Consider the following 26,863-nt stretch of genomic DNA (forward strand, 5'->3'; position numbering starts at 1 on the left):
TATACGGTGATATAACGTGCATCTCGTCCTCCATCCTTGTGTTCCCATTGTTTTGATGATATAGGTTACGATTAGTTGATTAGAGTTCGAGTACGGGGCTGGGCTCTTCAGATTTGTTGTCAATTAACTACACCTAGTAACAATGCATGTATAAACGTATTACTTATAAAACGAACATCCAAACTGTATACACAAACTATGTAGTAAATACATTTATATATGCCAATCCTCTCTGGACGAAAGCCACAATACTATTTTTCCCCCTTCCCCATTTCAATTTCACAACAGTAGTTTTGATTTCATTACTGAAATTACTGCCTGCATTGTTTGCATTCTTTTTCAGTTTGTTTAGATGTATTTTTTTTTTTTGTTTAATCACAATTCACTTTGCATATGCCGTATTTCATCCATTTACAGATCCTCCCGATAATCCTGCCTAAAAGTAGTCTTTTAAATAAATCTTATTTGCTAAGCACATTCCGGTAAACAAACACAAAGGACTCTTATCACACACACGCACTTCCGCAGTTGCAAGTGTAACTTGTGCTTGTGCTTGTGCTTTTGCCAAAGGGAAAATAACTTGTATTAAAAACATATTTATCGATTATTTTATACCATAAAACTCGCCTGCGAACTTGATGTGCATTGTTGGAAATTTGATTTGATTTTATTTGGCAATTTAGCATAAGAAGTTCACCCTGTATTATCCTTGATAAGCATTTCGAGACTTCTTCTCTTCCAGCGGTCTCGTCAAATTTATTTTACAATTACGTTTTTTGCATAGTAAATTGTTTTGTGCTCTCTGCTAAAGTTTTTTGTTATTTTACGTGGCTGGAGCCAAAGGAGAATGCCGCGAAATTGCTTTATTCTTACAAAACTCGCCTTGAGTCCCGAATTCACCCTGTCGCTGTAACTCTGTGATTTTGCGTCTTACTCAGAATTCCAACCGAGCGAGTTCGGCTCAAAGCAAATACAAACACTCTTACCCATCCATCAAGATTGTTATTACTATTTATATGTACTCTAGGCGGAACGTTCCAATATTAACTATGGTGTCGGCTAGGGGTGCAGATAGAGCTTTATAAATTAGCATTCTAGAATTTACCTTAAAGCTATGCAACCTATCATAATATTATGACAATCCATCACTGGAAAACGTATTAAACTTAGTCCTTTCGCAAAAAGCGCCCCCTTTTCAGCCAGACAACGTCAACGAACAACAACAGCAGAGTCATTAATTTCTCATCAAAAGGAACTCTTTGAACGGTATTACGATTCTTCAAAATCTCGCCCTGTCTCTCAGCTTCTCTCTCAATTAAATTCAAATTGAGTACCCAGAGTCTATACTAAAATTTATGAAAATTGAAAGCGAAATTGTTTGTCGTATAAAAGTTAATTTTAAATTTAAATAAACCTGGTCCCTTTAAACCGTAATGACCGGAACTCAAATAGATTGATGTTTCAGTTGAATGTCGAAATAATCCCTAATCTTTTATGCCCCGATGACACTGGAATTAAAAGATATTAAATTGTCTTTAAATCTACAATCTTTGGCTATAATAAAATCTATGTTTAAAGAAATAATTACTTAATTATGAGTTACAGAGCTTAAAAACATATATTTCTAATCTTAGACCAGTGTCATCAGGGCATAATTTTGAAGCTCTAGTTTCTAACCTAGGATTCGATACACATGTTAAATAAATTAAATTACAATAGAGTTGCAATTGAATCTCACTGGCTTTGTTTGCCTTTGAGCAAGTGTTTTTTTTGGTGTGAGTTTTATATTATCAGAATAATCAGCTCATTGCACCGAACATAAATACTGCGCCACTTGTTTATGCAGGCTAATTAACTGGCGTCCATTATTAATGCATATTGTGGCCAAACATAATGGCGTAATTGTAATTAAACGCAGTGCTGCCGGCCAAAATAATAGTTTACTGCACATTGCAGTCGTCGGATGCGTTGTTGATTTGCTGCTTGGTCTTGCGTGATGCGCGGCGTATGAGCGATCTGAAAGGGAAGAGGTCATGAGTTGTGTGGGAGGCCCAAACAGGAACCGGATGTGGATGTCCGTGTGTGTGGCCGCGTGTCGCACTCACCTGGAACGCGGCTTTAGTTTGGCCTCTGCCGATGTGGTGGCCACATCGACGGCGTCCACCAGTCCGGAGCCCTTCTTGTCGCCACTGCCGCCGGCGCCGCCCAGAGCCGGGCTATTCATCCGATTTTTGTCTGGAACAAATAGATGGCGACGCATGGCTAATTAATATCCACGAGTGCATTTAATGACTGCCGTATGCCGGCAAAGTTACAAAGGGACTGCGCGATTTCGGAGCTGCAAGTGCAGAGAAAATCCAATTTCCCCACTGAGGTCGCTCGTCCTTGCCCGTTGTCGGAGCAACTGGGACATCCGGACATTTCGACATCCCAACTTCCTGCAGCCGCCAAGCGCTGACGTAATTAACTTATGAACGGCACACACACAAAGAGGAGGGGAGGGACTTGCATATCGCAAAGTTACCGCTCGAAATGGGTTTTTTTACAGCCGGTTGCACAGTCAAAGTTCATCTCAAGATAAGACTGCTCAACCGCCAGCCATCCACTGCCATTTCGCTTTTGGATCCAGCTCAGAGGATATGGCACGCATCTTCCGCCAATATGGCAAACGGACCTCAAAAATGTAACTAGTGATGGCAAAGGAAGATCATCAACAGAACCACTGTGGTCAAAGTCCAATTAAAATTAATATTCAGTTAAAATAAACATAAAACTGTAAACTTCTAATCAGTAAAATTATTTCAAGAGTAAGTATTCTACTTTTCTAGTAGTGTATAATCAAATAAAAAAAACATCTTAACGAGGTAAAAAACTAGTGACGATCGCGCCTTCAGCATACAAAAGTTCTGATATCAACATTTGTGACGAAAAATTATTACACTTGTCATTAAATAGACTTTCTAATATTTTCTCATTCGGCCTGCCCTAGCAAACTATTCCAGCCTTTTTCTCTTTAGGGGCTGTCCATATATTACGTAATCACCTAGGGGGGGGGAGGGGTTTATTGAAATGATTATGTTTGATTACATGGGGAGGGGGGGGTCTTGCACAATGATTACGTAATCATTTTATATTCATTTTTTTATTTAAAGAATTTATTTAAAAACTTTTTTCCTTTAATTATATCTACAAACTTAGATAGGAAAGCAGAGAAAAAATTTTTTTAGTGGCTGGGCGGCGAAAAAGAAAATGTTTAGTGGTTCAATCACACGAAGGACGCGAAGACCTGGAATGGCTTGACGAAGAGTATGTTGGAGATAATTTCAGCGTAGACGAACCGAATGTGTCATACCAAACTCCATTTATAAACAATATATAAGATTAGGTTGCATCTCCGTTTGAATCCACAGATTAAAACAAAAAAAATTTTATTCTTGGGATTACGTAATCATTGGGGGGGGGGGGTTTGTTTATTGATTGATTACGTTTGATCACCAGGGGGGGAGGGGGTCAAAAATCACCAAAAACGTGATTACGTAATATATGGACAGCCCCTAACAGTTACGGTCCCTGCTACAAACTTAAATAGGAAAGCAGAGAAAAAATTTTTGTAGTGGCTGGGCGGCGAAAAAAAGAATGTTTAGTGGTTCAATCACACGAAGGACGCGAAGACCTGGAATGGCTTGACGAAGAGTATGTTGGGGATAATATCAGCGAAGACGAACCGAATGTGTCATACCAAACTTCATTTATAAACAATATTAAAGATTGGGTTGCATCTCCGTTTGAATCCACAGATTAAAACAAAAAAAATGTTATTCTGGGGATTACGTAATCATTGGGGGGGGGGGGGTTGTTTATTGAATGATTACGTTTGATCACCAGGGGGGGGGAGGGGGTCAAAAATCACCAAAAACGTGATTACGTAATATATGGACAGCCCCTTACAGGCATTTTCTATTGCAGCGTGCCGAATGAGAAAATATTAGAAAGTCTATTTAATGACAAGTGTAATAATTTTTCGTCACAAATGTTGATATCAGAACTTTTGTATGCTGAAGGCGCGATCGTCACTAGTTTTTTACCTCGTTAAGAGGTGTTTTTATTTGATATCAGAAGTTTTTGTTTGTTTACATTTGCTCTCATAGGAGTTAATATATACATTTAAATTTAAATTGGTAAGCCATTGTATTAAACGAATTAAGTTAAAAAGGCGATGAAGTATATCAAAATACCTTTTAAACGAGTTATAGCACATATCTGTACCTTTAGTAGTGTAGAACTTACAAACTAACGAAATTGAGCTATTTTTAGCTTTTTTTCCGCTAAAGTAGCGGCTTTTTCCAAAAGTCGTAAAACAATAGATTCCCATATGGAACTCTTAAGTGCAAATTTACTGATTCCATGACCCTAAAATACAGTTCGGATACCCTCCCACAAAATTCAATACTCAGGGAGCGTTAATTGTTCGAGCTGGCAAAAGTGGCCATTTTCGAATAAAAATAACTTTTAAACGTGACTTTTTACAGTAATGTGTTATATACCAAAATTTTAGGAATCTCAAGGGCTATACAGTTTAAAGTTGTAAGGAAAATCGTTAGAGCCGTTTTTGAGAAAATTTAAAAAAAGCTAAAAAGAAAGTTTAAAAAAAATTTCTTTTGTTCATATCTTTTTAACTATTACATTTAAACAAATTGCATATAGAGGGCGTTTATAGCATTTAAAAATACCTTTCAAACGAGATGCAGCACAAGTCTGTAGCATTAGTAGTATAGAAGTTACGGCTTTCCGCATTTTAGCTATTTATAGCTGTTTTCCCGCTAAACTAGCGAGTTTTTCCAAAAGTGGTAGAACAAAAGTTTTTTATATCGATGTGATGAACGTCATATCAAATTTTCAAAACTTAAAAAACATGTTTTGGACAAACTGACAAACTGACAAACTGACAAACTCACAAACTGACAAACAGAATTAAATTTTCATTTTGGGAAGACGAAGAAAATCTTATTTTGGCTATAACTTTTGAACGGAGCGTCGGATTTTGACATATGACCCCTCATTCGACGGGTATTTTCGAAAGGAATACAACTAAAACATTGCGAGGGGGCGTTTATCCCCACCGGCCCCAACATCTCCAAATTTCGAAATTTTCACTTTTTCACTTTCACCGCTCTCTCTCCCAAGCCAATTCATTTTCTTAATGTCTTGGTATGCAATCCTGTTAGTTTTTGCAATACCTTTCGATAGGTGTATCATTCATTATGATCGGACCATCACAGTAGATTTTCATTTCTTCGTGTATATATAGTAGTCGCCTTCGCACACTCTCCTGGTGCGCTTCGTCACTACATGGACGGCCGTCCATAGTGATTTATGCATATATATGTTTCTTTGTAATATCCCAACGAAAAGCGAGTACTCAAATGCTTCTGTCACTGCGAATTAAATAGCAGTCAAAAGTCGTCTTCAAAGTCGAACCAATTAAGTAAGCAATGGCAAATCAGTGTCAATGGAGTCATTAACTTTCCGGTAATCCTCAATCAGCCAGCTTAGACTGCCAAAGCGAGTGTTAAACTGGCACAAAAGGTGTTCGCAGCAAGATGTTTTTCTTGGCACTAAACAAACCTTTTTGTTCCGTCCGGAGCCCGAGCAATAAAGCCGCAAACAAAGAAAGGGCTTACAATGGGAAAACAATTGATAACTTGGCCCCGGAAAACGGGGTGTGAATTTGAGGCATAAGAACCACAAGGCAAACACAAAGGGAGGGCCAAAGCCAAGTCAATCTAGTTATTAAACTTTGCAGCTTAGTGGCAAGAAATACGCCTGGCGTTTGGCTAAATGATCCGTGCAAACAGAATTATTGAGTGGGCCAGCACTTTGTGGCAGAGTGTTGCATTGCATACTTTTGGGTGTCGCCGGATGCGGCGGATGTCGAGTGCAAACAAAATGGCTGCCAACGCCATTGTTGTCAAAAAAACGCCGTTAGTCGGAAGGGGAAAATGTACAATTGCTGCCGCTGACAGAGAGCGCGCGAAAAACGGCCTGGAAAACGGCTTCGTTTCCATTCCGGGCAGCACTTTTCCCCCGCCGATCTGCGGCTGAGTATGTGAATGAGAATGGGACTCCGTAACGAGGACCCTCGCACGCAAAAATACTGCCATCACGGCACAAAAACAAACAAGTGCCGGGGGTGAACGGATGTGCCGGTGGCCGGGGTTCGTTTTTGGGCGTATAAATTGTGCATATGCGGCGGGAATTGATGTGTGCGTCGTGTAACAGAAATTTAAATTAAATTTGTTTCACTTCTCATACTCTCTGTGTTTCGGGTTTCGTCAGAGAGACTCGACCGTGGCAAAGCGTTGATACCAAAGAAGAAAAATAAAAAATGTTGGTGTCATACAATGGGCGTTTATTATGTTGCCAGAGCGAATGCAAAAATGTTTTCCACATCAATTGGTTTGCATCCGATACCCCCAAGTTAAAATGTTTACGAAAAACCAAAATTTAATGTGAATATTTTACTACAACTATTTCGCTTGTAAAATGAGAATATACTAAAATAATTTCTGCAATCGTCGGCAAAAAGCAATAGATTGTAAAATAATCCGAAACTGCACTAAAATTAATCATCCAGTAAATTATAGAACATTTTCGGAATTTTATTCTCAAGTGATTAAAAAACTTATTCGCATAAAGCAGATCTGTCGTTATTTCAACTTGCTTAACATGCTAGATAAATTTAATTTAGCAAAAGGTCTCTTAAGAGCAATAAAACTAACCAGATATTTATTAAACTTGAACTCTTAATAATATAGCAATTTTAAAATATAGTAGTTTCTTTGGTAAGATTTTCAGAAATATTTTACAGTCAAAGAAATATCTTTTCATTGCTGACAAAAGCGATTGTTCAACATGTAACATCAGGGGAATAGACGCATGAACGTGGCTTAAATATGTTTAGCATGTAATGTGTGTGCTAGGGAACACCCACAATTGAGTTAGGCTCTGGTTTGTCGGTCTGAAATAAAACGGCTTGCGGCGAGAACCACCCGAAAACCACGCGAACGACCTGCGAGGGCGAGCTGCTATGTGGGGACCAGGAGGAAAAGCCGCTTTCCCGGCCGCAGCACATGTATGTGGCCTGCAGCTTTGGCTTTGTCTCAACTTACAGACAGACATGGGAGGTCGTCCATTTTTCGTGCCACCCATAAACCCATCAGCCCATCTAGCATGCCCCGTAAACACGTGTGGCACAATCTCAGCCACAAAATGGCAGCGTCGTAAATGAAATTTCTGTGATTCGCTTTGCATACGTCGCACGCTGTACTTTTTAAGGCAATTACTTGACTGCGGCCCCTTGAGCCGCAAGTGATTAAGTGCTTAGACCTATTTTCGGTGGCACATTCAAGGCGTCGTTGTCAGCGCTGTCACCTCTGGAGCTCTGAACCCCTCAACCTCTGAAATTTTGAACCTCCGAACCGCCGGGAGTCCGTCTGCCACTCGACCTTCGCCATTCAGACCGCCATTGTTCGCCTGTCATCGACAGTTGTGCCTTGTGTGTTTTGTGTGTTGTGAGGACGTGGACCCTCGACCAAGTATTTGACAACATTTTTCGACCAGCATTTAATATGTTTTGTGGGGCGACGTTAATGGGCGGCTTCCAGCCATTTGAATTTAAATTTGCTGGAAATTATGTACTTGCATATACTCGGAATTTCGCCGCCGGGCAACTTTTCACTTAATTTGAATGACTTTTGCGGCGGCCACTGAAATTTTATGAAAAGTCTTCGGGGGCGAACAATTAAATTATTGGCATCTGCCTGCTGGAGGAACTGGTAGCTGGTTTCTGGGTATCTGTAATGATTCCGCAACTTTTTTCTCTCCGGCGGAAATTAATTTAATTATTTCGCCGCCGTGCAAGGGAAAGAAGAAACATTTTGGGGCAACATTAATTAACTAGATATTTATACTTTGACGAACTCGAGCGAAATTTCAACTTCTTGAGCCCCGTTCTATTTTCATATGCTGCGAACTAAGTTTTTAATGAGATAATAAAGCATTCCATTACAGGGTAATTAGGAGGTCAAGCTTTTTAATTAATACACGTGCTCGAAAGGCTCGAAAACATTTTGATAAAATGGAATTCGTTTGAACATCGAGGGAAAGGATGCCAAAAGCGAACTTGGCCTTATTGTGCTTTTAACCCCGTCTCGACGGCTTTTTTGTTTAGCTCTACTTTGCTTTGCTTTTCTGTGTTTCTTTTATTGGGCTCCGTTTTGTCGTCTGCTGAATAATGAAAAAGAGTTTGTCTTTGTCAATCGGGTCGGAAGAAAGGGTCTCACGGTCCCACAGTCTTCGCTTGACTGCCGAATTCGCACAATTAATTAGGCCGAAGACAGGGACGACAGCAGGAATGCTAATTGCATTCAATTAGCCAAATTGCCAAAAGTTATCCTAGCCCTGGGCGCATTTAAAGAATTTCCATTAATTGGCCCCATGTGCGTGCGGCTTTTCGCCTTTGTTTAAAATGAATATATTAATAAATGTGCATCAATTATTGATTAAGCCCGGCCAGCTGTCGTACTAGTCAACGGTTGAGACCAGGGCTTAATTACATCTGCGACCTGCAAGCTGCTTAATTATTGCATTTACGGCCGGCAGACTCGCATTTTAATTTCGCGCTAATTAAGCTGCTTACGATGCCACTTAAAGCCCCCCGAATAAAGCTGTAATTGAACCCCGAACGATGTTCCGATGGCTACCCTTCTGACTTTCAATCAAAGCCGGCGAATATATGAATGTTTAATTGATATTTGAAACTGCAACGGCAACCTCGCAGGCAAAAAACAATCAACAAAGAGTTGGAATCAGCTCTCGGTAGCGTATCATTTAATTTTGCCTGGCCATGGCAACATATCCAGAGGCGGATTTACAGTGAGGTTTCCCTCCAAACCCGACCCCTATGTATATGACACGGACTGTCCTGGCCAAATGGATTTGCAAATATGTTTGGCCTTTTTGCACAAGGAAATACAACTCAAGCGATTTAGCTGGATTCTAATGGAACAAAAATGATTTCTAATATCTACAACTCTTCATGTATATTTAAGGACAAGGACAAACACATTTATAAAATTTGTTTGTCGGGAAAACATAACTTTTTAATTACTCTTTTACTTAAAACATATATATCAAAATCCAGAAAGTCTATTTTCCTTTTAGGAACAAAAGAGACCGATTTAAAAAACAAATATATAACTTAAAAACATTTCAGTCCGATCCATTGTAAATCGTTTTGTATACCATGTACAAAAATAGTTGCATTACAATGCATATTGTTGAAAAAATATACAAAGCTTGAACAAATAAAAAAAGTAAAATTTTTGATACCAAAGCCTTAACTCTAAATGATGATATTACAGGTCTTTAAAATGTTCGAAGATTAAAAGTATTTGATTTATTAATGTGGCTCAAAAATCACTAAGGTTTTAAAATCACTTTTAAATGTCAAATTAAAAGTATGCAGTGAATAAAGGATTCTGAACGAATTCATCGCACTTTTGACTTTAAAATATATTGTTGCGTCCTTTTACACACCTATTTCGACATCTAAAAAATCTGTAATTTCTGAGACCTCCCATATTCACTTGTTTTTCCTTAAACGCTATATGGTTAATAGTATTTACTTACTGCGACTGGACGATGCGCTGACGTAGGCCGACGAACGACGCTTGAAACCACTGGGCGCCGCCTCGCCGCCGCCCGCGCTGCCCCCGCTCCCACTACTGCTAGCGGGCAGGAAGCGGGACAGGGAGAGCAAAGACTTGAAGAGGTCGGTCACATTGCTGTCCTCCTTCGCCGAGCACTCCAGCACTTTTGCCCTGCGAGCAGAAAAAACTGGCTTTAAAAAGGGTTGCATACTTTTCAGGGTTGGCTGCATAAGCGGCGTATACGTAATGCATACATCAGCACATTTTGTTTGGCCCAAAACAAAGCGATGCCGACACAAAAAACCCGAAACCAAAAATGCCAAAAAAGGCTAAACAAAAGCAGCGCAACAATGCGGCATGTTCAATGCATAACAGAGTTTTTGTGCGCTCGCCACGGCAAAAGTGGGCCATCGGCAATCATCCAGGGGCAGCCGAAACAAATGTTGCTAATGGCTAAATTAAGCATGTCATGTACGGCTCTACTCAATGCCGGGGATTCACTGCAGGTTGCGGCCACAAAACCGATCCGTGGTGGCCCCACAAAACTGCGGCCAGGCTCGAGACAAGGACGTTGATGAGGAAGAGGACGCGGACGAGGACAGGTGGTGTTCAACACACTGGCAATTTCTAGTACTCGCCTGTCAGAGGGATTTTAAGCTTTAATTTGGCCATCATCAGACGGCTTAGCTCAAAACAAAATATTTCAGTATGGCTTTCCATCATAAAGTCATTGGTTTTTTTTGTTTGGCCATGTTGTTTGTCAAAAGAATTTTAATCTTTATTTTTTGTATGAGTATTCTTCATTGTTCTGGCTTTTCACTCAGTAAAAAACAATTGAAATTAAGGTTAAGTTCTAAACATATATTTATACTACTTCCCTATTTATACTGTATAGAAAATAATTGTATTTTCAGGTAAATGGAATCATAATTCTTTAATCGTATTATTAAATTCTAAATATGCTTAAATCTGCTTAGAGTCAATTGATATTTTATAAATGGATAACAATTCTCTCAATTTAAATTGACTTGGGTAAAATTAAATATTGGCAATTTAAGCTGCCTGAAATGGATAAATAAAAATGAAACTGTTTACTGAGTGACGGGGAATATTTTAATATTCCACGAAGCTTCATTTAATTAAAATGGCAACGGCTGACTTGGCAAAATAAATAAATAGATGGCTGCATTGTTAATGCCGTAAGCTACCATAACAGTAAATCAAAGTAAAATTTATATCGTATTGGAGTTTATTTTCCGCATAAACGCAGGAAAAAGGGCCGGCCAAAAATGCGCATGACTTTGCAATTAAATGCTGAATAAATACATTGTTCCACCTTCGGTAAAGTGAAGCACTTACACATGTAGGGACTGTTCCACATGTATCCTATCCACAATGAGCACAGTATGTAAGGGGTGTACTTATTCAGGCAGATAAATGCACTTGAGTGGCATGCTCTTAAAGAGTTTAACCGCAGACAGACAGACAGACCGACCGACAGACAGACAGAGCAACAAATTGCATTGCCATGATGCGATGCCATGAAACGCTCCACAAACTTTCCCCGTGGAGTCTAGTGTGGGCGCTGAGTGGAGGTGCGAGATTGTGGCGAATGGTTCAAGGTGTTTCCCGCTCTCGGGGACAAAACCGCACCATCAATCTGCGTGAATGTTTAATCCAACAGAGATTTGTACGTAATGCTCACGCCAAATGTCCTGCGTCCTCGTGTCCTTCATCCTTCGTCCTGCGGCCTCTGTCATCTCCATTTTGCGGTTGAGTGCGCCTCCTGTGTGGCATTCTTCGGTCTGTGTGTCGGTCGCTTTTAAATAAGTTTACGCACGCTTGCTTAAACAGCAACACGAGCGTGCCACGCCCCACACTTGCCCCCGCCCATACCGCAGGATATGGAATTATGGACTCGGGACTCAGGACCTCTCTCTCCAGTGGCAGGCACGTATGTGATTGTAAGTGATTTTTACGAGTCCTGCCCGGCAGTTTATTAAGGAAGCAATTACGGCGCGAAAACTGCCTGAAAAGAAGTGCTGGCCAGCGAGTCCCTTTTAATTCCAGCGAATCGAAAGGATGCGGCCACCCTTTCAGGGCCAGTTGTCACGCAAAAAATACATTAAAATTGTTAATGCGGCCAAGCAAGGGTACTGAATCAGGTCATTTACACTCATTAACCACTCGTCGATTCGGTCTGTAATCTACTTTAACTGACAAAGTTGAACTTCTGAATAAATGTTGAGTATTTGCAAATTGAGTGGAATTGAGTGCTAGCCTTTAATTTATGAGTATTGACAAATACTTTTTAAAGTGTATTTAAAGGCATAATAAACTTAATATTTATTTATTTATTTATTTATATAAAGCTAACTTACAGTTAAAACTATGAGCTAACTGGGGATTTTTAGAGCGCTAGCAACTAAGGCTTTCGGCTCGACTGAATATTTTATTAAGGGACAGTTTTCTTAGATAGTATGTGCTAAATTAGTTATACGGAGGAACGAGATGATTTTGTTGATGTTGACGTTAGTAGGGTTTGCAATGAAGTGAATGGGGTTTTCGGAGTTAAAGATATCTCTTCTGTGTTGGGATAGTGAGGGACAGCTGATTATTATGTGGTTTAGGCTAATTGTCGAGTTGTTGCAGAACGGGCACGTATTTGAAAGTGACCTATCTATGTAGTGAGCATTTGTGAGCTTGGTGTGTCCTAACCTGAGTCGGTTAATGAGGATTTGAGCTTTCCTAGATTGGTTGGGGGATATGTTAACGATGGTTTGAGGGGAAGAATGAAGAATTTTTTTGTACCAAGGGGAAACGTTGTTTAGTATGTCCGATAGTTTAGATTTGTTGTGGTTTTTTAGGAAGTGAGAGATGTCGTTGGAGTTGTTGTTTGGGGTGTAGATGAGCGGAAATTGTTGGGCCTCTTTAGCTGTATTATCAGCATTCTCATTACCTACTATGCCGATGTGGCTGGGGATCCAAATTAGTATGATTTTTGGGAAGTGGTTTATGATAAGGTTTCTTATAGATGAGGGATAATAGGAGTGGTTGTTGGAGTTAATGATTGACTTTAGAGCAGAGAGGGAGTCAGAACAGATAGCATGTTTGCCTGGGGTTTTCAATGCAAGTTTTACGGCTTCGTGGATGGCTATAAGTTCACTTGAGAGAACGGATGAATAGTGGGGAAGGAGTCCAGCTTTGATGGGATAGGTTTCTTTGGTTACACTGTAACTAATTATACCATTGGCCATAGAGCCGTCGGTGTAGAATATGTTGTGAAAGGGGATGGTGTTTTTTAAGGACTCGAAAAGTTGTTTATAGATTGAGGGGGGCGTGTTTGCTTTATTATAGTTGGATAGTGTTGTGTTGGTGGCTTTATTTATAATTTCCATGTCGTACTTTTTGTTATGATAGTTTTTAATTGGACTGAAGGGAAGGTGAAGTTCCTTACATATGTTAATTATTCGGTCTATTGTGCTAGGGTATTTAAATTTCTTTTTTGAGGTTTTAGTCAGGGTTTTAAGGGGGGTGTCAAATGAGTGTATGAGTTTCTTCGATAGTTTGCCTGTTAGGAGATTTATACGGTGGTCGAAAGAGCCTATATTGGCTTCTACTAGCAAGTTGCTCGTTGGAGTAGTCCTGAAAGCACCTAGTGCTGCTCTGATTGCGCAGTGTATTGTTGTTTTTAATTTGTTTATAAGGTGGGTAGGGGCGTTCCCGTATATGGGAAGGCAGTAGTCCAGTTTGGAGATGAGGATGGATTTAGTTATTTGGATAAGCGTGGATGTGTTGGTGTTGTGTTTGGGACTGGAAAGGTGTTTGATAATGTTTAAGGGCTTGCTGAGTTTGGTTTTTAATTTATTTATGTGGGTTGTCCAATTGTATCTATTGTTTAGAGTGAGGCCAAGAATTGTGGTATTGTTGGAATCCGGAATGTTAATGGAGCCGGTTCGAATTTTTGATTTGCAATTGTGTTTGCGGCAGATATGAAGACTTTGACATTTATCAACCGATAAGGAGGCTCCTGAGTAGGAGCACCAGTTTTTAATTGCCTGGAAGAGGGAAGTGAGAACTACGGTGGGATTTTTCGTTCTTTTGTGTTGGATGATAAGGTGGAAATCGTCGGCGTAAGCCGTGAATTGGATTTGCCTCGGGCGGGCGATAATATTTGTTAGGGAGTTGTAAGATATTAGAAATAGAATGACTGAGATGGGAGAACCTTGTGGGATGCCGTTGCTGAGAGGAAAACTGTTGGACATATTTCGACCGTTTTTGACAATAATTTTCCGGTTTGTCATGAAATTAGCTACGTATTTGATGATTCGGGGGCCTAGCTTCCATTCTTGAAGTTGTTGGATGATAGTGTGGATACCAATTTTGTCGAACGCCTTGGAAAAGTCCAGGGAAACAATCGATAGGTGGCGTTTTAAGGAAAGGGATCTTGTTGCTAGGTGGTCTACGTATAGTAGACTGTCTAGAACAGATTTTCCTCTTTTAAACCCAAACTGGTTGTTGTGAATGAGTTTGTTAGTGATAACAAACCACCACAACCTTTTAGCAATGATTTTGTCTAAGACTTTAGCAAGACATGGGTTTAGGGAAATTGGTCTATATGAATTTGGTTCGATTTGTGGTTTTTGTGGCTTGAGGATGGGAAGTATGAGGCTGACTTTGTAGGCTTGAGGGATGTGGGAATCTAGAATATAGTTAAAATGGTTAAGAATTCTGATTTTAAAGGAGGGAGGCGCATTCTGGATCATGGAATAGGATATCCGGTCCATGCCAGGTGTGGAGCCTTTTAGGGAGTTGAGTGCGGATAGAAATTCTATAAAGGAAATGTTGCCTTCTATTTGAGTGGCTGAATCACAAGGTTCGTGATAAATATAATTGTTTGTGAGGTTTTTGTTCGTTCTAAATGTGTCGGAGAAGTTTGAGTCATCAGCTTCTTTTGACCATAGGTCGCCGAAGGTGTTGGCTATTTCTGAGGGACATGTAGAAGTGGTTTGCGTTAGGGGGCTATGTATGGCATGGATATGTTTAGAAGGGTAGAGGCCGCATAATCGTTTAATGTTGGCCCACATTTTCGATGGGTCAGAGTTAGGGTTAATTTCAGAAGTGAAGTTGTATAATGATGTTTTTTTAGCTTCTTTAATAGCTCTTCTAAATTTTGCGTTTGCTTTTTTGAATTCTAGCATGTTTATCGTATTTATGTTCCTTTTAAGAAGTTTAAATTTATTGTTTTTTGTATTTTTTAGCTTTGTAAGTTCCTGATTCCACCAGGGAACAGTGTGTTTGAGGGAAAAGGTTGTGTTTTGTGGAATAGCTATGTGAGCAGATTGTATAAGTGTTTTTTTAATAAGTGCGGCTTCTTTATTAACGTTGCTGTTGCAAGGTTGTGTAGAGGAACATAGTTGCGTAATGGTGTTTGCATATAGAGTCCAGTCTGCTTTGTTCAGGTTAAAGGATGGTTTGGCGACAAAGGATGGAGAGGAAGTGTTTGGGAACATAGTTATAAGGATGGGAAAATGATCGCTTCCGTGAAGATCATCGATCACTTTCCACGTTATTTCAGGCGCTATGTCGGCAGTGGCAAGAGAGAGGTCTATGTGTGTAAATGTGTTGTGTGTGGAATAGTGTGTTGGAGATTTGTCGTTAAGGAGTATGTAGTCTGAACGGTCTATAAATTTGGCAACAATGTTGCCTCTAGAGTTGGCTCTGGGGGAACCCCAATATGGGTGCCAGCTGTTGAAGTCACCTAGGACTATAGTGGGTAGGTTTGTAGGAGAAAAGACGTTTAGTAAGTTGTTTGAGCGAAATTGTTTGTTGGGAGAGATGTATGTGGAAATTAGTGTAAATTTAGTTTTGGAATCTATCTGAATGGCGATAGCTTCAAACTCTGGGGTCAGTTGGTGTTGGGTGTGAGAGATAGAATTATGCACCAGAAGCGCTGTGCCACCGAATGCATTAGTGTTTTGGCTGCAGAAAAGAGAAAAGTTTACAGGGGTAGGTAGAGATTCTGTGAGAGATATATGGGTTTCTTGTAGGGCAATTATATGTGGGTTAAATTGTTTGAGGAGTATTTGAAGTTCTTGGTAGTTATTCTTGTATCCTTTTATGTTCCATTGAATTATTTTTAGCATTAATCTAGATTAGTAAGGGTGATTGGTGTTTAATTAATTTCCATATCGCATGAGTCGCTAGAAGCATTCTCAGGCGTAGTTGGGTTTTTTTTGGTTTTTTTTGTGGTGGCTTTGGCTGCTGCCTTGAGGTTTGCGATCGTGCGTTTGGATGTGGTAAGCGGTAGGATTTGTACAGTGCTGGGGGTTGGTTTAGGGGGTTGGGTTGGTTTTAGATTATCTAAGTTACTATGTGTGGTTGTGAGGTCTGCATAAGATGTTGGCGTAGTCCTGGATCTAGTTAGTCGTTGTTGAGTAAGATCGGGTCCTTTGAGATGTTGAGGTCCAGAGTTTTGTTGTGTTGTATGGTTTGTGAGCGTTGTATGGTTTGTGAGCGTAGTTGGTTGTTGCTGGGTAGTTTTAGTTATTGATGCGTATGAGTGTGGTGTGGTGGCGGTGTTACGGGATCGTAGGATAGAGAGAGCAGTTTTATTGTCGCATTTTTTTGTAGTTTTAATTGCTGTGAGTTCCTGTTGTGTTCTAAATATGGGGCATCTACGGTTAACAGAGTTGTGTGGTTCGGCGGTTTGGTCCTCTTTGCAGTTTACGCAATGTGCTGGTCTTGTGCATTTGTCGTTAGTGTTTGGGTCTAAGTGATATTCTTCACCGCAGTTGTAACAAAGTTTGTTGTTTCTGCATGCATTGCTGATGTGGTTATACTTAAAGCACTTATTGCATCTGAGGGGTAAGGGAATGTATTCCCTAACATTTGTTTTCTGGTAACCGATCATAATATATTCCGGGAGAGTAAGAGTGTTAAAGGTGAGAATTACGAGGCCGGTTTCTGTGAGAATACCGTTTTGTCTCCTAAGTATTTTCTTAACATCGTGGACTCGCTGAGAAGCTAGTTCTCTTTTTATTATGTCAACGTCGATACCTCTAATGTCATTACTGTATATGACTCCCTTGGAAAAATTAAGAGAGTTGTGGATTTGTACGTTTACGGCTATATCGGCAAAAGCTTTGAGTTGGAGTAGTCTCTTTGCTTGAATGTTTGTTTTTGTTTTAATTAATAGGGTTCCGTTTCTGAGTTTTTTACATTCATCAACTTCACCACTGCAGGTAAAATCAATTTGCTTCTTGATCAAGAATGGTGAGATGTTGCTTAGATCGAGATTTTGATCTGATCTAGCTATGGTCATGTATTTAGGGCCGATAGTTTCTAAGAGTTCCAAGTTATTGCTATGGCTAGGAGGTGGACCCCGGTCGGGTGGGTCTCCCATCATGCTACGTATGGCGCGTAGGTTATGTTTGGCACTTGCACTTCTTGCACTTGCAGTTACCGTTGGGTTTACGAATTGTTGTTGTGGCTTGTAAGATAAGCTTTGGATTTGAGACGATGATAGAAAGGCACGACTGATCTCTATGAGAGTGAGTTTGCGACTGTTAATATTTATTTTACTTTAATTTATTTGTGTATAAAAGAGTTTTCACGACATACAGAATTTAATTTACATATTTTAAAGTGTATTTGAAGGCATAATAAACTTAATACTTATTTTACTTTAATTTATTTTTATATAAATGAGTTTTCCCGATATACGGAATTTATAATTTTCCTGCCATAAAATAAAATTAAACATTTCTACCATTTGAGCGAATTACATTAAAAATGAATATAAATATTTACAAAATTCACATATCACCCATGGTTTCTTTATATTTAATATCTTTTTCTAAAGCAAATATGTACATTTACTTTTTTCATTCAATGTAATTCAATGTTGCTGCTGAAATCAGACATGCTCCTGAGCATTTGCCCATTGTGCCAGGGCAGCAAACATAAATCAGCTACTGGCACTGCTAATCAAACATCTCATAGCCCCACAATTCCCAGAAGCATCATTCGAACAGTTCGAATTTCGAATCGAACTTCAGGTTGAAGGACCTCATGCATACACTCATAGAAATTTTTACCTAAATACTAGAAAAGTCGCCCTAAAACCAAGGTCGCCCTAAAACTACGAAAAATTTTCTTATTATACGGGTGGCTAGCCCTAAATATACGAAAAATCGCCATGGAAAATATTTTTTAGGGTTAGTTTTTCCAAAACGCCAAATTTGCCCTGTTTTTTAGGGCGAATTTTTATGAGTCGACTCCAAAAGTAATTCCTTCTTTTTAGGGCGAAATCGCCCTAAAACGCAGAACAAAATAGCCAAAAATATGTTCTGAAATTGCCCTAAAAACAAGGAAGAGTCAAACGAAATTCTAAGACGCAATTAATGGATACACATGTAATATGTGTGTATGTGTGTGTGGTTGGCAGGTCAAAACAAGTGAATGTGTGTGTATATTAGGGCGGACCTTTTTCTATGAATTTTGATGCTGAGCGCATTTGACTTTAGAAAAGTCCACCCTTTTTCTTCTTCTTCGCTACTTTTCGTCCGTTGCAGTGGCAAGGGGGGTAGAAAGAGTTGCGTTGTCTAGACTTTGTCATAATTTTTCGGGCGCTTGGCAGTAAAAGACGTGTTTGTATGAAACCTTTTGTTTGTGAAAAAGTGAAAAATGTAAACGCTATTAAAGGACTTGGGAGGCGATTCTTTCTCAGTTTTCTGGTGAGTACATACATATATAATTGTGCAATTTGGATATTAACAACTAATTGAATTTACATATCTGTAACAGAGGAAAATGCAGCTGAAACTTAAAAAGATTTGTCTGGAAGCAGCGGTCCAGATGTAGAGTTTTGGAAGTGGGGCAGAACAAAGTAAGAACATTAATAAGAGTATACATATATGTATGTGTATATGTAAATAATGCTTGAGGTAAAAAGATGATGCAACAGAATACACACTTGTGTACATATATATATCTACCAGAAATCTGTATTTATGCACCGGACAAACCGCATTCACAAGTGCATATGCCAAAATAACCCCCAAATTTCTATTGCGTCATTTCGTCAGTAACCGAAATTGGCTTTTGTTGCTTCTTTTTTTCCAGAAGTAGCAGCAAACGCAATCGCAGGCTAAATGAAAATTCTGACTGTTAGTAGTGCATTTTTATATTAATTTCTAACAATTTTTTTTCTTGTTTTAGATTGAGAACGTCTTTGAGATCCAGCTTCCGCAAACCACTTTTCGCAATTTTTAAAAGCGAAAGTAAGGAATAAAACTGCTCAAATCTTTGAAAAGCCACGCTGAAGGTATGTGCTTTTTCTCTTTTTCTTTTCTCATTCAATAAATAGACTGTTTTTATTTAATAGAGATACAATCAACTTTAATTTGGCTTGCGATCCATTCAGTGTTGGTGCGACAGCAATGACAAAAAAGGACGGCGGGAGCAAGAACGCGAAGCACACCATTGCGGACCCGCGAAGCCGTTTCTTGGTTTGGAAGGCTACTGTTGGGGAACTGCAAACACATCTAAAGGCATTGAGGGAAAATTGCTAATCCGGAAAGCCGAAACTGCAACCATTCAGCTGCAACGTGGGAACAAGCCCTTTTTGACCTTAGCGAATTTCCAGTTTACCTATTAGAGGTTTTTTTATAGAATGCGAACCTTATTGAAAAGTATTGATGTGTGCTTCAAAATATTTTTTGTTTTTAACCACGACATTTATCCAAAAAATCTTTTATGAAATTCAGTTAGAGTCTGATAAGAAGGGTAAAGCTTTATCCGAACTCTTGAAGGATTATAAAACCTTAAAGCTGTAACTATTTTAAAGAAACAATCTGTTCATTCCAAAAAAAAAAGTATTATTTCTATGCATTCAATTAGAAGTAAAATTTGATAATCAGTACTTATTGTAATAAACCTTAAAATACCTAAAATTCCCTCCGCCAGAAGCACACAACCTAAAGACCAAAAAATACATTAAGCCAAAAAATTAAGATCGATGTAATTCTTTTAGCAATAAGAATAAGTAGAAAAGTATGTAAATGTATATAATAAGAAATTGTGTAAATAACAACAAACAAAAATATAAAAAAAAAACAAAAAAAATATAATGAAATCGTATTTTTATTTATGAAAAATGGCCGTGAAATTTTGGGGAGCATTTTGCATGTTTTAGGGCAATTCGCCTATAAATCCAGAGAAAATGCCCTAGATTTATGAAAATCTGCCTTTAGTTTTAGGATATTTTTCCTTATTTCTAGGGCAATTCGCCCTAAAATCCAGAAAAACACCCTAGATTTATAAAAAACTGCCTTTAGTTTAAAGGTATTTTTTCCGATTTCCAGGGCAATTCGCCTATAAGTCCAGAAAAATCGCCCTGGATTTAAAGGAAACTGCCTTTAGTTTAAGGGTCTCATATCTTATTTTTAGGGCAGTTACCTTTGAAAATAGAAAAATCGCCCTAGATCTACGAAAAATCGCCCTAAATGTATGACAAATTCACCCGTATTTTTAGGGCAATTTGCCCTAATTTTGTTGCCTAGTCGCCATTGACCCCCGTTTTAGGGCGATTTTCCTTGTTTTTAGGGCGATTTTACCGGAAAATTTCTATGAGTGTATGTGCATTTGAATTGCCCCGACTGTTTGGTATTCAAAGAACACTCGCCGTGGTGCTCTAACATATCACTCATACGAACAGTTGGTCCCCGTCGACAATCGCAAATTGATGTCCTGGATGACAGCTACACCGTTTGCCGCACAAGATGGCCAATTAGGAGCTATTATGGGGAAATGTCCGTCGTGAAAATGGTGCGTTTTCCCAATTTCAGCACTTGGAAAAATACTTTAAATCATTTGGAATTTTTTATTTTATTGGTAATAAACATGGAATTAGGAAATCGATTTTTTAATTAAAAGAAGCTTTTCAGAAAAAATATTTTAATGAACTTCTAAAATCTCCGTTGGCACATTTTAATTACATTGTCAGAATTTCTTTCTTTTCAGTGTGTTTTTCTGACTCCGACACTTTCGCCGGCTAACAAATGGCATTTAATGAGCACCACAACCCTTTCCGAGGACAATGCAACTGATTTCGGAGGACCAACGCCCTTCATGGCCCGCCGTCACGCTCTCCGTCGCTTAATTTCATTTCTAGCAATTTAATTGCGCCGCTTGCCTTTTGCCTTCTGCCGTTTGCCTTTTTGCCGCTTGTCGTTTGCCATTGCAGCTTTTCTGGGGTGGTCCGCGAATTTATGGCTCTTTTTTAATTCCACTTTGTTGCGTTACTTATGAAAATTGCAGCTGTTTGGCGGTTTTGCGGCTTTGTGTCCCGGGCTTTGTTGCACAACTTTTGGCAGTTGTCCCCTAATTGCTGTCGCATGCAGCAGCTGTTGCGCATTTTTATGCCAGCCGTATTCTGTGAAATTAATGTGGGACTTACCGTAAGCGGGGCAGCTCGCAGAACACCCAATCGGTCACCTCCTCCAGCTTGACCTCTCTGTGGGTGGTGGCCAGGTCGGCCTTGTTCCCGGCGATCACAATGGGAATGTCCTGCGGAGCGAAAGGGGAATTAGCAGTGGTGTGGCACTTCGAGCAGAACAAGCATCCTCTTGCATCGCCTCCCCCCGAAAATAGGAGGGCGGACAAAGCGAATTGTGCTCTAATTGATACTCGCCCTCACAATGGCGCCGGAAAGCGGAAACCGTGAGAGCGCCACGCGAAACAATAGCCCTAACTATCCCATAGTGGGCTGACCATAGCAGAAAGTGACTTCCCACCGAGCTTCTAAATTCGAAAAACGTATATCTTTTACAATTTTCGTTTATAACTATTTCAAGTCAAACATGATATTGTGAAACCTATTAATAAGTGGCCAGTAAAGCATTACTCTTTAATACGTTAGATTTGGATGTTGCCCAATGTTCTGAAAGTATCCTGAAAGAATGCTCATATCGTCTTTGTATACACTCTCCCATTCTATTCTTGTTAATTTATTGATTTTTTAGGATAAAAGTAAAAAAGGGTAAAAATGAGAAACATTTTTTGGTTGGAATCTGCGCTACCTAGATTAAAATAGAAGTTTGTCCAAAGAAGAGAGAAAGTATGATAATCTTTGAAGCGAGGCTCCAGACCCTAAAACGCATTCCTTACAAAAAATCGTTGTATTCCTTAAATGCTTCAAAGCGCAATGTATACGGGAATGAAAGTTAAACCTTTAAAATGCCCTAATTCTACATACTTAAAAGAACAACCATTTCCATACATTAAAGGAATATAATCTACAGCTGAATTCAAGAAATTTTACCCCAAATCGCATTAAAAGCTACGAAGCCCTATGTTTTTTATTAAAAAACTTTATTTTTTATTAAAAACTTTTTAAGTTAATTCTAAGGAATTTTTTCTTTCAGACCCCCATGTTAATATTCTTATTAAATTATTTAAAAATTCCTCATATTTATTGTAACTATTTACTATCATTTTGTCAAACTAAAATCTCTAGCATTTGGCTGTTGTTCTTCTTTTATTAATCCACAATGAGAAGTCTTAGGACTCTTTTCCTTTCAAATTTATAAAAGCCGGACCCACTGTGCAACGTTAGAGCAAGAGCCCTGCAAAAAGCCTAAACCTCTGCCGCTTGGCTTGACTTCTCCGGCTACGGCTCAAAGGGGAATATTTATAATTGCTTTTCGGATTGTGGCGAAGTGCACGGAGTTGAGCTCTCGACCCTTTCGCCTCTCAGCCCTCGCTGATTGCATACAAAATGCAGGAGTGGCACCTGGACTCATTCGTAACTCACCTGAAAGTCGCCGCGCTGTTCGCGGATCTCCTCGAAGCACTGTTTCACACACTGGAAGCTGGGCGCCGATGTTGCGGCATAAACGAGCATAAACGCGTGCGCCGTTGCGATGGACAGGCGCCGCATGGCGGGGAATTGCATGTCGCCCGACGTGTCCAGGATGTCCACCTGCAAGGGATAGAGCACAACAAATTACGTATAATTAAATTTCAATGACCCTATCCTGACAATAAGCTGCCCGACAGGCAACTTTCCGCCTTTAAAAGTGTCAAGCGGACATGGATTTTAATTGGACCACCGCAATGACAGACCATTGACATTTAATTTCCAAATAAAGAATCGCACTATAATAAACTTTTTGATAGGCTATAATAACATTAATTTATTTACAAAAATGAATTATAAAATTAATTTTAATCAATAATAATAGGTAGAATTCATTTTGATTTTAAAACCGATTTAATGTGTGCGTAAATCGTATTTTAAATTAGGCCTCTTGTTAATTACAAGTGGCACACGTTATTCTGATCATGAAAAATTACAATAATATTCATGTTTACACACTGTAGCATTTAACTTAAGTCACACCACCTATCCCTTGATTCTCACAGCTTTTAAATCAATTGGAAATTGGCCTCTTTATCCTTAAACTAAAAAATCAGCGAAAAATTTTTTTTTGTTTTTTTTTATTTTATTTTTATTTTATCATTTATAAAGTATTTTTCCTTTATTTTAATATGTCGACAGACAACGATTTTTTCGGAACTTGTTTTTCGTGGAAAAATCAAATATATAAAACCCCGCAAATTCTCAAGTTTGTTATAAGATACAACACACATCGTTTTGTAGCTTCTCGGAACTTGGCTTAAAGGGAATTTTTTGTGATACAAAAAGTAACATAATTTCTCCTTAAAATCGTTTCGGCTGCCAATGCGATTGCGATTTTTATCGAATGTCAGTTTTGGGGAAATATAAAATATTTTTTTGGTGTGACCTCTTAGTACATGGGGCTTTAAGTGGAGTGCTTTTTAAACGATTTGTCCGTGTAGAGTACAAGGACAACGGCCTGGGGCGACGATGGTGTCTGGTTGTCTGGTTTTCTGGGTGGTGGCTCCTGGGTCGTGACTCCTGGCTCGCGGCCCGTTCAATGCGCACTTGATGCCAACTAATCCCCGTGTCAGCATCTGTTACGTTGTATATATCGCCGCGTGGCGTACGCGATACGCATTGAACGCGATCCGGAATGTCAATAGCATGTTAAGGCCAGGCAGCCAAAGAGCCACAGAGCCACAGAGCCAGAGGCAAAGCCAACCGTTTAGCCCTGTCAGTACAGTAAAGTATCATCTCCCCCGGGGTGCCCCCTCTATCGACAACCAGGGCCATTGTGAGGCAAATTTGTAACGCATTGTTCGGCCGAAATGAGTAAACTTTATTAAAAACACTCTAAAGAATGACACAGTTTATATTTTTGACACCATTTCTCGTCGCTCAGCCATTGTTCGCCTCAGCCGCCTTTGTTCGACCATCTATGTTTAAGGCATCCTGCATCCGATTCATCCCGCTGTGCGGCACATTCAAGTACGTACACAAAATTGCTTTTAAAGAGCAGAAATCGTTTAGTGCAATGTAATGTTCCCATTTAAAGGCCACATGCTGCTCCGACCATCAGTCACAGCGGGAAGCGGGCACTCCTTGGGTTTGGCTTTCAAAAAAGGGAAAAGTTGGCTAGAAAGCCTCGCAAATTGTGCAGGTTAATGTGATTTGGATGCACCTGACCGGCGCCGGGAATAACTCACTTTAAGTCCAGGTGACAGCCACCGAGTGGAATTCAATCAGGGCGGGCTTAAGTAATGGATGCGCACCACAGCGGTCGCTAAAACGAAATTAATTAAATCGAACCAGGACATGGACGCAATGGCGTCGCCACCAAGAGTGTCAACCGCCTCTCTCGGTATCAATTTGGCCAGCTGGAATGCTGATAATGACGCCAAGGCGAAGGCAACTCGGCTCCTTCCTGTTATTCCACCTATTAATCAACTTTCAGCCCAACTTTTGTTCGCCGAACATGCAAGACAAGTTTGAACAGCACATAATCAGCGAAGCAGTGAAGGATGTTCCATCAGAAGTTTCCTCTTTCAGGAGGCCATCACGGTGGTAAGGATGCGTCGAAAGGCAGCTGAGATGCCTGATTTCCCGCCAGATCTTTATGGGTCGTTATGCTTTCCATGAGAGCGATTAGAACCCGATTAAAATAATACACAGCCGTTATCAGTTTCCGGTATATTTCCCCCGGCAAGACTACTTATTATCCAATAATTGCCCCTGTTAAGTAGCATATTAGGATCCGAATTCTTTCGACGGCAGCACTGGTGGCCCAGCGGGCTGGGAAGTGGCCCACATTTTCCATGTTGCTTCCGCTGTTTTGAGCGTGTGCAAATTTGATTAATGAGCCTCCGCCCACAAGCCTGTCAGTCGGCTTCTGAGTCAGTGGGTGGGTTTACCCCGCCCAAAACTATTTACCCAAGATTGCCGTAAGTACATTTAAATCAGTAAGGATTCATTCGCTCAATTTGTGTTTTCATTTTGAGTGAATATATGTACATTGTACACATATTGTAATCATCTTGAGTTGTGCCCCCGGCAAAGCTGGGCTAAAAGCACCGACCGCCCGAAAACCACCAACCACTTGTGATCCAAATAGGCTTTAGGGGAGCTACTCAATTGCCAGGAGACCAAGAACACACGTGTCTTGGCTAATACTTTGCATATGGAGTGTAATATGCTGTGGAGATTCTCCAGACATCCAATTAGAAGATTTCTACCTAATTAATTGGCATTCAGCATTCCCAGAGAGTTGATGACCACAACAGTGATTGGGTTAATGAAGTCCTCCTAACTGCTGGCAGTTTAAATTATTCGGGGGAACTAAATGTCGAGAGGCCCCCTATTAAAATCATAAATCTCCCATAATGGAAGGCTTCATAAGCTGAGAGTTGTTTACAGTTATTTATTTCGCTCGGGGAATATATTGTTGAATTTAGATGTTGGAAACCAAGTTTTGGAAATTATAAAGCTTGCTCTTTAAATTATTGGGCCAACTTGAGCTATTGAAATATTGGAATATCCTCTTAGCTTAAAAATCAATTAAAATGGAATTGATCTTAAAATAATGGAATACAAATATAAATATTTAACTGCTACCCTTTTAGACATCCTTCTAAAATAAATGTGTTGTGTTTTGTTTTTATGCCTATTGTTAACAATTTTAATCGTATTTACTTTGCCTATTTTCCGCTCTAAATGAGTACGAATGTCCCATTTGTAGCTGCGTTCTCCGAGTGCATTTTGACATTTAAACACTTGTAAACGAATTACAGCAAAATTCCGCTCGAAATGTCAGCAAACAAGGACGAAAAAAAAGAACAAGCCCACGCGGGGCTTAGCTGCGTGGGCTCTCAGACTTATTGCATTGTAACCGGGGATTCGGCGGCATGACTCACCTTTAGTGTTACGCCGCCCAGGTCGTACTCGCGATTGTAGAGATCCTCGACGGTGGCGCGATATTTGTCCGTGTAGCTTTTGAACAGGAAGCGCTTCACAATGGAGCTCTTGCCCACGCCGGCGCCGCCCAGAAGGACGAGCCGTATGCGCTCAAGGTCCGCCATGCCGCAGGCCGCTTTGTCGGCGTGTTCTGTTTAGAAATCGTTTGTCCTCAAGTGAAGTATCCTGCCGTCCTTCTCCTCGGGTTCTTCAGCCTCCGTCTCGTCGTCGTTAGCCCAGTGATATGTGTGTCGCGGATTTATTTGTTCCTTTGGCCTTTAGCGCTGCATTATGCCGGATTTGTGTGCTTAAGCCAGAGTCGGGGCATTATAAGGCCCAACACTCCTCGATTTCCGCTGCGAGCTTAGTGTTTTAGCAACACTTTCGCCCTTTCGTAATCACCATTAGGAGAGAAGGGCGAGCGACCAACAACCAACCAGGCTTCCGGCCCGGCGACTTCCGCTTCCGGTCGCGAAGAAGTGCGAAGCTGTGGATGCAAACAAATATAGTTCACTTTAATTTGATTGAATATTTTTAAAACTGCTTTATAATTGAGTTACGTCTGTGCTATTGGCTAAAAAAAAAAGCACTTTGACCTTATCAACCTATTTTTGCAACCCACAATTGCATTTGCTTATAGCTACAACCCACACAAATAAGTGACCTATACCATTCTTTTGAAGGCAGCCATACGAATAAAACTGAAATTCTCATAATTTCAACCCAAGGTAGCCGAACTAAAGCCATTCAGTATTTCGAAATTCAGTTTCCAGTTTCGCCGGCAACTTTGAATCTC

General features: G+C 39.9%; 1 protein-coding gene and 2 long non-coding RNA genes across 3 annotated transcripts; 2 read left to right on the forward strand and 1 right to left on the reverse strand.

The window, feature by feature from the left end:
* Positions 1-1,526: 1,526 nt before the first annotated feature.
* On the reverse strand, positions 1,527-26,259 carry LOC108060399 (GTP-binding protein Di-Ras2). Its single transcript, XM_044393187.2, has 6 exons — positions 26,028-26,259; positions 22,528-22,695; positions 21,172-21,281; positions 9,691-9,881; positions 2,106-2,235; positions 1,527-2,016 (listed from the first exon to the last, which is right to left on the reverse strand). Exons 1-6 carry the CDS (start codon positions 26,190-26,192, stop codon positions 1,941-1,943), a joined length of 840 nt encoding a protein of 279 aa, XP_044249122.1. The 5' UTR covers positions 26,193-26,259; the 3' UTR covers positions 1,527-1,940.
* Positions 18,322-19,808, forward strand: LOC108066556 (uncharacterized). Its single transcript, XR_011417995.1, has 4 exons — positions 18,322-18,448; positions 18,519-18,600; positions 18,933-19,038; positions 19,099-19,808. It is a non-coding gene; the product is annotated as an uncharacterized lncRNA (long non-coding RNA).
* Positions 23,528-24,669, forward strand: LOC138912722 (uncharacterized). The gene is made up of 3 exons (XR_011418272.1): positions 23,528-23,949; positions 24,020-24,105; positions 24,173-24,669. It is a non-coding gene; the product is annotated as an uncharacterized lncRNA (long non-coding RNA).
* Positions 26,260-26,863: the final 604 nt, after the last annotated feature.

The sequence above is a fragment of the Drosophila takahashii genome, chromosome 2R (genome assembly GCF_030179915.1).
Source record: "Drosophila takahashii strain IR98-3 E-12201 chromosome 2R, DtakHiC1v2, whole genome shotgun sequence".
Taxonomy (NCBI): Eukaryota; Metazoa; Arthropoda; class Insecta; order Diptera; family Drosophilidae; genus Drosophila; species Drosophila takahashii.

Excerpts from the sequence above, each read along its gene's own strand:
- LOC108060399 (XM_044393187.2), bottom strand. The coding sequence starts at position 26,192 with ATGGCGGACCTTGAGCGCATACGGCTCGTCCTTCTGGGCGGCGCCGGC. Across the intron at positions 21,282-22,527 it reads AACAGCGCGGCGACTTTCAG|GACATTCCCATTGTGATCGC; the intron begins GTGAGTTACGAA and ends TTCGCTCCGCAG. Across the intron at positions 2,017-2,105 it reads AAACTAAAGCCGCGTTCCAG|ATCGCTCATACGCCGCGCAT; the intron begins GTGAGTGCGACA and ends CTTCCCTTTCAG.